This window comes from Myotis daubentonii, chromosome 12, assembly GCF_963259705.1.
Source record: "Myotis daubentonii chromosome 12, mMyoDau2.1, whole genome shotgun sequence".
In the NCBI taxonomy this organism is placed as follows: domain Eukaryota; kingdom Metazoa; phylum Chordata; class Mammalia; order Chiroptera; family Vespertilionidae; genus Myotis; species Myotis daubentonii.
In genome coordinates this window covers 22,247,726-22,260,873 of record NC_081851.1, presented here as the reverse complement: position 1 = coordinate 22,260,873, position 13,148 = coordinate 22,247,726, and the positions used below count along the sequence as shown (strand labels likewise).

Here is a 13,148-nt window from a genome sequence, read left to right as displayed (position 1 = left end):
GATTACAGCAGCTATATTCACAACTGCTGGTACAGGGAACACCTGCATGAATCTCAAAAGTATAAGGGAAATTGTTGGAAGGGAGGAGGTCTATTCTGTATCCTAGTTATGGTGGTGAATACATAAATCTACATGTTTGTTGAAATTCACAGAACTGCACACCAAATTTTTAAAGTTAATTTTACTGTATAATTTTTAAACCATATTTTAAAAGAAAAAGAGAAAAACAAACAAGTTAGGCAATAGTATGAGTACATACCAAAACTACAAGTCGGCTTCTTTCACAGATGCCAGGGAGGTAAGGGTAGGGTGGCATTTCTTCACCCTTCAGACAAGAACTCACCCACTGGTAAATACTTGGTGGCTCAGAAGTAAAAAATGATGGATGATGCATAAACCCTGTTTGACCTTTAAAATTAGATAAATGTTTATAGACATACAAGAATACATTAGGAAAATGATCTTTTATTCTAAAGGGAAAATGTTTTGAAATGACAGATACTGTTATCAATCGGAATAACATTTTTCCCTATTTTCCAAAATGTTCCATTTTTCCTGCAACAGTAAGTAAACTGTCTATATTATAATATGTAGAATTTGAATGACTATTATTTTATCCCCTGCTAGATAGAAATTCAGCAAATTTTTATGCTCAAGGCATATAAAGAATCTAACCAAAATTTTCTGCCCTAACCTGAAAGGTGAGAAAACAGAAGAGACAGTCAGGATTCCTCTCGTTCCTACACTGGGCCCCAATCCTGAGTCCCTTTAGCTCAGGGTCTAAGACAGTACAGTGGTAATGAATATGTTCCAATATGGCAACCACTAGCCCCATGCAGCTACTAGGCACTTGAAACGTGGCCAGTGCAACTGAGGAACTGAATTTTTAATATTATTAACTGGAATGACAAGCACAGGTCTTGGACACAGCATACTTCGCAGTAGAAGCTAAGCTTCTGCAACTCAGAACCTTAAGGATGAATATAATTTGCCCACATACTGAGGAAGTTATGGCTTACTGCAAATCAGAGATCAATCACAAACTAAAATCTGCCTAGTGGGAAGGCCCTGCCCCCTGACTTAGGGACTGATGGTAAGAAAAATACAAGCAAATGTCACTACACTGTTCATAAAATCTTTATCAACACAGATGCTTACCTTGATCAATTGTGCACACCTGTCCAGTAGTTCTGACAAGTGTTGGGTAATCCCTGTAGTAATGATCTAAGTAAGGCTCCAATTTTAAGTCCCTAAAACAATAAGAAAATATAAAATAGAAATAACAAGGACGGTATTACAAGATTTTCCCCCAAGATTAGGGTTCATCAATAGAACTTTCCATTTTAAAAACTTACCTATGAGAAAGAAGATAATCAAATCTAGAATCTCTTTATTCTATTTCTGAACTTTCCAGTGCCCAATATGATAAAAGCAACCTAAACTCCTTTTGCTAAACAAATTTTGTGGAGGTGAAACTACTGTAAAAACACTGAGGTCTAGGTTCTCCTCCATTACTTATTAGCTGTGTGGTCTTCAGCAAATCATCTCTAGAACCTGAAATTTTCTTCCAGAAAATGGGGAAACATCAGTAAATTCACTGTGAAGTTTTAAAACTAAACAAGATATGTGAAAAATATCTCATAAAATGTAAAACATTATACAAATGTTACTTATTTCAGAGAGCCCATGATTAGGGTTTGGAAATTATTTCATTTACAAAAGAATTTTCATGATAGTAATGATTTATCCTAAGAGAAATCAAACAATTAAAACTGCCATGTCTCAGAAAATAATTTCAGTATCTAAAGGAAGATCACAGTAATTAGAAAATGTGCTGTAACCTTAACTAAAGACATTGACATTTTGATTCCATTCAACTTTCTTTATCATCAAGGGTCACAAAGCTTAAATAACACCCAAGTGTGACTTTTAGAATTCAGTGCGAAACTCAAGGCTATTAAAGAGCATTGTTAGAACAATTTAAATGTAGATCCACTAGGAACCTGGAAGGCAGGGATGATCACAGACAGTAACAACACAGCGCAGCAGAGCCCACAGCTAGCCAAAAGTCATGGTCTTGGAAACACACTCAGACAGGTTTTCTCATCATTAAATGGGGATCATGACTCCCTGGCCTTGTTTGACAATTTATGTAGCTAAACTGCGATTCTCTGAACTGTAAGCACCATCAGAATGTAGGTATTGTTACAGCACTGCAGGTATTGTTATAGAACTTCCACAACAGTGCAGCCAGTCATCTTGTCAACATGAAATGCTCAACAGGTCACCCCCAGTGTTTAACATATTTTGTGACTTCCCGCTGTTCATAGCAACCCTAGCATGATCCACAGGCTCTTACATAGCCAATATCTTCAAACAATTCTGTGGTTCTTAAAAAAATGCTCAGGGTTCTTAAGAAGGCCAATTTCTGAGTCACCTGAGCACTCCTAGAAGTTTTCACTCTACACACAATATTTACCTTGCCAACTGAACAAGGAGGTCAACAAGTGAATGAATTCCTTCTCCCATCAGAGTATTCAATTTAAGCTCCTCATAGACAAGGTGAAGAACAAAAAACATTGCAGGTATGTGAGAGAAGAGAAGTGTAGAAGAATCCAGACTGAGATTCTGTGACAAGTCCTCATCCTTTATCTGAGAAACTTCCAAAGGACTCAGACATAAAGATCTGTTCAAAAGGTGAGACTCAACCTTCTGGTGGTAGTCTGAATTCAGTAAATACTCCCAATCCTGAGAAGAAACAGATTTGATTTTTAAATCATGCCTCCTTGAAATGTTGTCATTTAAAAAATTCAATTAAAGCAATTCAAGTTCCATTTCACATTAAGCTGCTCTAAGAATCTGAAAAAAAAAAAAAAAAAGCACAATGCTGAAACATAAAAAGAATATCAAAACAGCTGAGTGATGGCCATGATATTCTAAGTCCTTTGTGTCATTTCCACAATCTCCGCAGCACTTTTCCCAGGAGGAGATGCGCGACTCTTCCTTTCACTTGAACGTGGAGGCCTTGTAGGATTATTAGTTGTACCACAGGAAAAAGGGCAGCCCAAGGAGAGGGAAACAGGGAATGGGAATGGCCAATCAGGGAAGTAGTCAAAACACACACATGTATCCAGTAAGTTCACCATCTCATATGGGTGCAGTTGGTAGAGACTCAAAACAATTACAATAGTAACATCAAAGATGACTGACCACAGGTCACCATAACAAATGTAATAATAATGAAAATGTTTCAAATACTGCAATATTTATCAAAATGTGACACAGGGACACGAAGTGAGCAACTCTGTCAGGAAAATGGCACCAGCTGACTTGCTTGATGAAGGGTTGCCACAAACCTTCGATTCTGAAAAAACGCAGTATCTGTGAAGCCCAATTAATCCGTAGGCATACCACAGAAATGAGAGACTAGTAAAAGTATCTACAGGGCAATTTATATTAGCAAGAAATAATACTTACCTCATCAGATCCCGTCTCAGAAGGCCTTGCTTTTTTGGGTGCAATTACCGGGGAAAGTGATCCTTCAAAGTCAAACTGGAAGATAAACCCAAAAGAGAAGACAAAGATCATATAAAGTTGTCACTGTCAACTGACTAAAAAGATTCTGAAATTAGCCCTAGCCGGTTTGACTCAGTGGATAGAGCATCAACCTGCAGACCGATGGGTCCTGGATTCAATTCGGTCAAGGGCACGTATCTCAGTTGCAAGCTCCTCCCCAGACTGGGCCCTAGTCGGAGCACGTGCTGGAGGCAACCAACTGATATGTTTCTCTCACATGGATACTTCTCTCTTTCTCTTTCTCCTCCATCCTCTCTAATCAATAGAAAAACATCCTCACATGAGGATATATATGTATGTATACACACACACACACACACTGAATGGCCACCCCATCAGTACTTCGTTGGGCCACCTTTTGCCTTCAATACTGCGGCAAGATTCTTCTTGGCAGTGACTCCACGAGATGTTGAAAGGTGATGCGAGGAATCTGACACCATGCCTGATGAATAGCACTGTCCAGTTCTGTGAGATTTGATGGTTGTGGAACCAGCTGCCTGATGGCTCTTTAAACTTCATCCCACAAATGCTCAATTGGATTGAGATCTGGTGATTGTGGGAGCCACCTAAGCAAGGTGAAGTCTCCCTCATGTTCTTGAAACCATTCCTGCACAATATGAGCACCATGGCATGGCATATTGTCTTGTTGGAAGAAGCCATCTCCATTGGGATACACCATCAACATGATAGGATGAACTTGATCAGCAACAATACTTAAGTATGTTGTGCTATTCCGACGTTGTTCCACATGAATTAAAGGACCCATATCATTCCAGGAAAGCATGCCCCAAACCATAACACTGCCCTCACCAGCTTGAAGGGTTGTACTCAGGCATGTGGGGTACATGCTTTCATGCTGTTTCCGCCAAATTCTCACTCTGCCATATGCATGATGCAACCGGAAACGTGATTCATCGGACCACATGACTTTTTTCCAAAGCTCAACTGTCCAATCCTTGTGTTCCTGTGCGAAATGGAGACGTTTTATCTTGGTAACGGTAGACAGCAAAGGTGTTCGAATAGGCCTTCAGCTTCCATATCCCATACAATGCAGTGTACCGTGAACAGTGCGTTCAGAGATCATTTGAGAGAATCCCTGATTAAGATCTGCAGTAAGTTGATGCACTGTTGCCCTTCTGTTGTCTTGTACCAGTGTTGCCACTCTCCGTTCTGCCCTAACATTGACTAGTCGCTGACGGCCATAATTCACATGTTCAGACCCAGATTTTTGGCTGACAGTCCAGTCTTTAAACATTTTAACCACAGCTGCTCTTGAACATTTAATGAATTCAGCTGTTTTGCTGATACTCGCTCCATGGCTCCAAGCACCAACAATCATCCCACGTCAAAGGCTGTTAAATCGAACTGTTTACCCATATCTTCAGAAAAAAACCATTTCTACTGTCGTGGTAAACAACCTGCTTCCCTATTTATAATGGCCTGGCCCTCTAGCAACTTCAGCACAAAATTATAGCTAATTTGCCTACAAACATCAGGTGGTCATAATAATCTGGTCTCAATTTCCTCTGGCATGTGTGTACACACACACACACACACACACACACACACACACACACATACATTCAGAAATCAGTTCCACCAACTACAGAAAGTAAGTGACCAAAACTCATTCTTTCACCTGGAAAAACATGATACAAATACCTTTCTTCTAAGATCACTGTGAAGAGTAAATGAAACCATGTATGTAAAGCACCTAGCACAGTGCCTGCACCCACAGGCACTGCAATGGGGTTTTCCTATCCTCCTGTACTTCTGTAATGGCACACATCTTCACTCCTTTAGAAGAACAATAACCATGAGCCATAACCAAATATGCCATGTCTCAAAGAGTCACCCCAATGTTAGCTACATACCAGAAGGAAACAGACATTTCCTTAGAGTCTGTTCACAGCGGACAGTCTAACAATTCTATGGCAGAGACAGGTAGTTCCTTTCTAAAACCTGTGTTCTCCTCCTTCTCCTGGACCCACAGCCACGCTACATATCCCTGCTACCCTCAGAGTTAGGTGTGGCCCTATGACAGTGTAACTCTGAATGAAAGTGGATGTCACCATTTCCAGGCCCAGTTCATGGAGACACCAACCAAGAATGCTGCTCCAGGCACTTTAAACTTGAACCTGATTAGATGGAGACGACCCTAAGGCCACCTTTGAAGCCTCAAGTTAAAGGTGGCACATGCTCCATCAGCCTAGGTCTCTAATAAATGTGTGTCCTGTTTACCTGCTAAGAACTATCATATGAACAAGACACACATTTTTATCATGAGCGAGCAATTATATCTTTTGAGGATTTTCTGTTTTAACAGTTAGCTGACCCTAACACAATTACATAAAAGCAACTTTCTAAAAGTTCATTCTTACTCAATTTCCTCTGGCATAGTATTTGCCACCTCTGCTACTTCTCATGGCCACATCATCAACTATAACTCTAGAAATGGTAATGCTATTTTCTTATGCTCAATGAAACTTATATATATTTACTTATTAATTAATCCCATTCCCCTAAAAGTTGATCTCTATATAAAAGCTAAATGATAGGTAGCAATAAAGTAATTTTTTAAACTGCATAAAGCAATTTTTAAAGCTGACCAAGAGAAAGATCTCTTTCTTGTGGAGCATTCAAACGAAACACAGTTCAACTCAAACACAATATTATCAAAAAAATAAAAATGAGAAGACTGAAATCAAAGAAACAGATATGATAGTTATCTTACCTACAAGTTCAACCAAAATACAGGGTAGGGCAAAAGTAGGTTTACAGTTGTTTGTATGGAAAATAACTATCCTATCTAATAAAAGACAAAAAGGGTAATTAACCGTACCTCCGCTATGCTTCTCATTGGCTAATCAACGAGATATGCAAATTAACTGCCAACAAAGATGGCGGCCGGCAGCCATGCAGCTGAAGCAAACATGAGACTTGCTTGCTCCAGTGATGGAGGAAGCCAAGGTTCCCCGCCTGCCGCGGCCCAGCTCTGGGCTCCAAAAGCAACAATGTTTCTATTATAGAAGCTAAACAAACCCCATATACCTGCTTTCAGCCAGCTGCGGCCTCAGAGCAGGGAGCGCCAGTGACGGCAACAATGTTTCAATTATAGAAGGTAAATAAATCTCAGAATAAAAAAGAAAAAAGAAAAAGAAAAAAAGGAGAGGCTGGGAGCTTCAGTCGCTGGCCAGCCTGAAAACGGCCCTCAGCCCCTCACCCAGAATGGCCAGGCACCCCAGTGGGGAACCCCTCCCTGAAGGGGGTGTGGCCAGCCTGAAAACAGCCATCAGCCCCTCATCCAGACTGGCCAGGCACCCCAGTGGGGACCCCCACCCTGAAGGGGGTGTGACCAGCTGCAAACAGCCATCAGCCCCTCACCCAGGCTGGCCAGGCATCCCAGCGGGACCCCCACCCTGATCCGGGACACCCTTCAGGGCAAACCAGCCGGCCTCCACCCATGCACCAGGCCTCTATCCTATATAGTAAAAGGGTAATATGCAAACTGACCCTAACAGCAGAAAGACTGGGAATGACTGGTCACTATGACACACACTGACCACCAGGGGGCAGACGCTCAATGCAGGAGCTGCCCTCTGCTGGTCAGTGCGCTCCCACATGGGGGAGCTCTGCTCAGCCACAAGCCAGGCTGATGGCTGCCAGTACAGCGGTGGTGGTGGGAGCCTCTCCCGCTTCCTCAGCAGCGCTAAGGATGTCCAACTGCAGCTTAGGTCTGCTCCCTGCTGGCAAGTGGACATCCCCCGAGGGCTGCCGGGCTGCCAGAGGAATGTCTGATTGCCATCTTAGGCCCACTCCCCCGGGGAGCAGGCCGAAGCCAGGAGGTGGTCATCCTCCAAGGGGGTCCCAGACTGCAAGAGGGCACAGGTCGGGCTGAGGAACCCCCCACCCCCGAGTGCACAAATTTTTGTACACCAGGCCTCTAGTTAATAAATAATAATACAAGAATAAACTGTTTCGTATATTCACAACGATATAGCACACAAACACACATACACAGTGCCTAAGTCCCACAATCAGAGAGAATGTCTCCGCTATTGTTCCCAGATTCGTAAGACCTGAAATTATGGAAACAAACGGCAGAAACTGTTGCTATAGATACCTCTTTGTGGTACATACAGATCTGCTTTATTTTCATTATTTTAATAATTCATGTCAGCCAACCCTGTTCTATAACCCCTATGCATCCCTGACCTCTATCTGTAATAACCTGTATGTAAAATATTTATTTATCTGCCTTCCCCTGACATAATCAATCCCATGAGAGGAACTATCTATCTTGCCTAATGCATATCTGAAATGCCTGGCATCATGCCTGACCCAAAGCAGGGACTCCGTATCTCTGTAATGAAAATATGAGCATCTCAAAGCACATCAAAAGTTGGCCGCAGATGCAACCATTCACCAAAGAAAAACATCATCTGGCCCAGCGCTCTCATTTACCACATCAGTAAATTAAGAAAGACCCCAAAAAATGCCAAAATTCACATAACTAGTCATTGACAGAAATTTCATATCCCCTTTTCTCCACCCCATTCTTTAAATGAAAAAAAAAAGAAAAGAAAAAGAGGATAAAGCAGGACAAAGTAAAAGAGAACAATCTGACAATGAGGACTGTTCCATCCTGAGCTCTGATTAGGACAGAAGATATCAAGGGGTGAACTATGTATGTCCTCTTATAAAATGAATGTCAAAGCAGCCTGGGCTCAGAACTGAGTCCTTTGTTTCTTCCTTTAGGGCTACCAATCAACAGGTCAGAGAGCCATATCCATCTTTACAAAATAAAACACCGTGGATTGGGTGTTCAGTCCTCCTACAACATGGAAACCCAAGGAGGCACATGTTCTCTGCTGGAGAATGAAGCATAATGCTCTGTATTCAACAAGTTCCACTGAACACAAAAAGCTCAAGTGGACTTGATTTTGTTCTTAAGAAAATTACAGAGGGCAATTCTCTCATGCTACAACAGACACAAACTCTTAAAACTATCTCATTTAGACGGAAAGGAAATTTATTTGACAAATGTTCACTGAGCATCTACCATTGCCAGGCACGGCTATAGATCCTGGAGATAGTGAAGAAAATGAAAAATCTCCTGCTTACATAGAACTGACATTCTAATGGGAAAAGTAGAGATACACAAACAAAGTAAGAAAAACATGTAGCATATTACATTTAATTAGTGCTAAGAGAAAAATAAAACAGGTAAAGGGGATAGAGCATGAAGGGGAGGAAATGAACGGGGCAGACTGCACTACAGTGAGATCTGAAAAAGACCTAAACTTTCCTCATCCAGGGGACGGCCTCTCGCCTCCATCTACTCAGAGCAGGATGGGAAGGCACTGGAAGTTCTGAGCAGGAGTAATATGACCTGACTTTATCCGACAGGGTTACTTTGTCTGGAGGGCTTAGAAGAGACTGAAACATAGGCAAGAACATGTAATTCAAGTTAAAACATAAAAATTATAAATGACCAATGAGAATTTGGAAAAACCACTCCCACTGACTTATACAGAAATAATATAGAATTTCTCACTAAGTTGGCAAAAGTTCACCACACCACAATCATCAATATGGTAAAATAGGCACTTTTAAATTACGCTAGTGAGAATGTCGACTCGAAAACTCTTTCTGAAATCTCTTTCTGCATGTTATTTCACCTAGTAAACCCTACTGGGATTAAGGTTCAAGTCTTAGGAAACTAGAGATGTAAAGATCTACATGTAAAAGAACGTTTGCAAAATCCCTCTTTTAAGGTTCAAGTCTTAGAAAATGACTAGAGATGTCAAAATCTATGTGTAAAAGTAAGTTTGCAAATTAATAATAATTATTTTTAAAAATAGACATGAAAAGAGTGCTGTCAGAGGAATGACTGCATAGGAGTGCACCCTGTCCTCTCCCTCTGAAATTTCAACGAGTTAACCAACTATAAATCAACAAAGAAATCACTGCTCAACAAAGATGCACACCTAAAGACCTGCACATTGAAACATCTAAAGGTGGGCAATGGGGAATAAAGAGGGAGATGAGAAGGGAGGAAAGCACAGACACCCTGCAGACGCAGCCCTGCAGCCCAGAGCTCAGGGCTGGGCCAGGAGAGGAGAGAAAGCTGGTGATAGCAGGTGCTTCCTTCAGCCAGGAGGAACAGAGAGATTGGAAGGATTAGGGGGGAAGGGGGCAGCCCAGCAGGGCAAGCAGTGAGGGAGCAAACAGTACTGGAGTCAGCAGACACCTGATAGCATGGGGTTCTGCTGTGCAGTATTCCAATGTCTGGCCAGTGGTGGTGTTTCAGAAATGGAACCAAAGAATTCCCTCCCCTTTATAACTGTTATAAACCACAGGTAACCCTAATATATCCTCCGCCAGGATCCCCAAGACTCATCTCCTGTTGTCCTTAGAGTTGGAACCAGGAGCATATTATCTATAAACCAAGAGCTGTTGCAGTAGAACCACTGTTTCCCTCTATGACTATCCTAGGAGGGGTGTTTGGAATGGGACCCCATGGAAGTCAGGGGTTGCCATTACAGTGAGGACAAAATAAATGCCACGGCCAAACAAGGTGGCTGAACTGTCTTACAGAAGCTATGAAGGTCAAGACTGGGAGCTCACATAGGTAAAAAAAAATCTTGCAATTCAGCACCATCTACTGAAAAATAGCAGAAAGACCTCTTCAGAGTAAGCTCCTATATAGAAAGCCATTAATATAGACAACTATTCATGCCTACGCAAAGGAGAATAGCAAATACCATGAATAACCACAGTAATGAGGATGATCAGAAAGGAAATGAAGAATCCTCAGAAAACAACCTGTAACATGGAAATATGTGATATGAATGACGGAGATTTCAAGACTGCAGTTCTGAATATACTCAAAATGCGAGAAAACACAGACAGGCAATTCAGTGCACACAGAAAACAAATCAATAAACAAAACAAGTACTTTACCAAAGAGATTGAAACTTTAAAAAGGAACAAATCAGAAATCCTGGAAGTGAAGCATGCAATTAAAGAGAGTAAGAGTGAACTACTGAGCACAGAAAACAGAGCCAACCAAGTGGAGGAAAGAATTAGTGATATCAAAGATAGGAATCAACAAATGATGCAGAGGAAAGAAGACAGAGACCTGAGCATAAAGAAAAACTAAAGAGCTCTATGAGAACTATCTGACTCCATTAGAAAAATATTAGCATTATAGGCATTGTGGAAAAGGAAGAAAAGAAGCAGGGAATGGAGAGTCTATTCAAATAGCGGATGAGAACTTTCCAAACCTATTGATCCTTGAATCCAAGAAGCAAACAGAACACCTAGATACCTCAATCCAAAGAGGCTCTCTCCAAGGCCCTTGGTTTTAAAACTGTCAAAAATTAATGACAAAGAAAAAATTCTCAAAGCAGCCAGGGAAAAAAAGGAAGTGACCTACAAAGGAAAACCCATCAGAATTTCATCCGACTTCTCAGCAGAAACTCTACAAGCCAGAAGAGAGTGGAACCAAATATTCAAACGTCTGAAAGAGAGAATTACCAGCTACGAATAATATATCCAGCAAAAATATACTTTAAATATGAAGGAGAAATAAAGACATTCCCAGTCATGAAGAAGCTAAGGGATTTTATCACCAGAAAACCTCCACTGCAGGAAATTATACTTAAGGGGGTTATTCTACCTTAAACAAAGAGCATAAGGTCACAACACTATGAGTAAGATCACCAAACAACTTACAGCATAAACAAGGATAATTTGTGACAACGAAAACATAAAAGGGGAGGGGATAAGGTCTGAACTGGCAAAGAAGGATGAAGATCAGGTGCACTCAAAAGAAAAAGAACTACACTATGTATGCAACTTTATTGTTTATTAATCTAACTAGAGGCCCGGTGCACAAAAATTTGTGCACTGGGCGGGGGGGGGGGGGGGGGGGCCCTCAGCCTGGCCTGTGCCCTCTCGCAGTCTGGGACGCCTCGGGAGATAACGCCCTGATGGCTTAGGCCTGCTCCTGGGTGGCAGAGGGCAGGCCAAATCCCTAGGTGCAGCCCCTGGTCGGGCTCAGAGCAGGGCCTATTGGGGAGTTGGGGCGCCGCCCCCTGTCATGCACAGAGCAGGGTGGATCGGAAGGTTGCGATGCCACCCTCAGTCATGCTCAGGGTAGGGTCCATTGCGGGGTTGGGGCACCGCCCCCTGTCACACTCAAGGCAGGGTCGATGGGGAGGTTGCGGCACCACCCCCTGTCACGCACAGAGCAGGGCCAATCAGGGGGTTGGGGCGCTGCCCCCTGTCACTCACAGAGCAAGGCCCATCAGGGGGGTTGGGGCTCCTTACCCTGTCATGCACAGAGCAGGGTCGATCAGGGGGTTGGGGAGCTCCCCCCTGTCACCCACAGAGCAGGGTTGATCAGGGGGTTGGGGAGCACCCCCCTGTCACGGACAGAGGAGGACCCATCGGAGGTTGGGGAGCTCCCCCGTCACACACAGAACAGGGCCCATCAGGGGGTTGAGGAGCTCCCCTCTGTCACTCAGTGAGTAGGGCCGATAGGGGAGTTGGGGCACCACCCCCGTCACACAAAGAGCAGGGCCGATCAGGGGGTTGGGGCGCCACCACTCTCACACTCAGGGCAGGGCCGATGGGGAGGTTATGGCTCTACCCCATCACACACAGAGCAGGGCCCGTGGGGGGCCGGGGGGGGGTTGGGGCGCCGCCCTCTATCACCCACAGAGCAGGGCCGATCAGGGGTTGGGGCGCCGCCACTCTCATACTCAGGGCAGGGTCGATGGGGAGGTATGGCTCTACCCTGTCACACAGAGCAGGGCCCGTGGGGGGAAGGGGGGGTTGGGGCGCCGCACCCTGTCACACACAGAGCTGCAGGGCGATCAGGGGGTTTGGGCGCTGCCCCCTGTCACACTGATCCCGGTGCCGGGAGGCCTCGAGGCTCCGCTGATCCCGGTGCTGGGAGGCATATTACCCTTTTACTATATAGGATAGAGGCCTGGTGCATGGGTGGGGCTGGCTGGTTTGCCCTGAAGGGTGTTCTGGATCAGGGTGGGGGTCCCCACTGGGGTGCCTGGCCAGTCTGGCTGAGGGGATGATGGCTGTTTGCAGCTGGTCACACACCCTTCAGGGTGGGGGTCCCCACTGGGGTGCCTGGCCAGTCTTGGTGAGGGGCTGAGGGCTGTTTTCAGGCTGAGACTGAAGCTCCCAACTGCTCCTTTTTTTCTTTTTTTTTTTTTACCCTGGGCCAGCTTTAGCTCTGAGGCTGCTGAAAGCCGGTATCTGGTTTGTTTCGGTTCTATAATCGAAAGTCTGTATCAACTCCAGCTCTGAGATCCCAGCTCGCTGAAAGCTGGTTTCTGGGGTTTTGTTTAGCTTCTATATTTATTACTATGTTTCTTAAACTGCAGGCTCAGAGGCGGGCAAGGCAGGCGGGGGAACGTTGCAGTCCTCCGTCACTGAAGCAAGCAAGCCTCATGTTCAGTTTAAGCTGCCTGGCTGCCGGCCGCCATCTTGGCTGGCAGTTAATTTGCATATCGCCCCTGATTAGCCAATGGGAAGGGTAGCGG

General features: G+C 43.9%; 1 protein-coding gene across 6 annotated transcripts in view; it reads right to left on the bottom strand.

Annotated features, from left to right (window-relative positions):
- The window catches only part of ANAPC1 (anaphase promoting complex subunit 1), a 113,963-nt gene that overhangs the window by 66,098 nt on the left and 34,717 nt on the right, over positions 1-13,148 (bottom strand). For all 6 annotated transcript variants that reach the window (XM_059659147.1, XM_059659145.1, XM_059659148.1 and 3 more), the window contains 4 exons: positions 3,478-3,552; positions 2,480-2,748; positions 1,159-1,250; positions 260-408 (listed from right to left, as the gene is read on the bottom strand). In XM_059659147.1, coding sequence (XP_059515130.1) covers positions 260-408; positions 1,159-1,250; positions 2,480-2,748; positions 3,478-3,552 — 585 coding nt within the window. The remainder of the gene's footprint in view (positions 1-259; positions 409-1,158; positions 1,251-2,479; positions 2,749-3,477; positions 3,553-13,148) is intronic.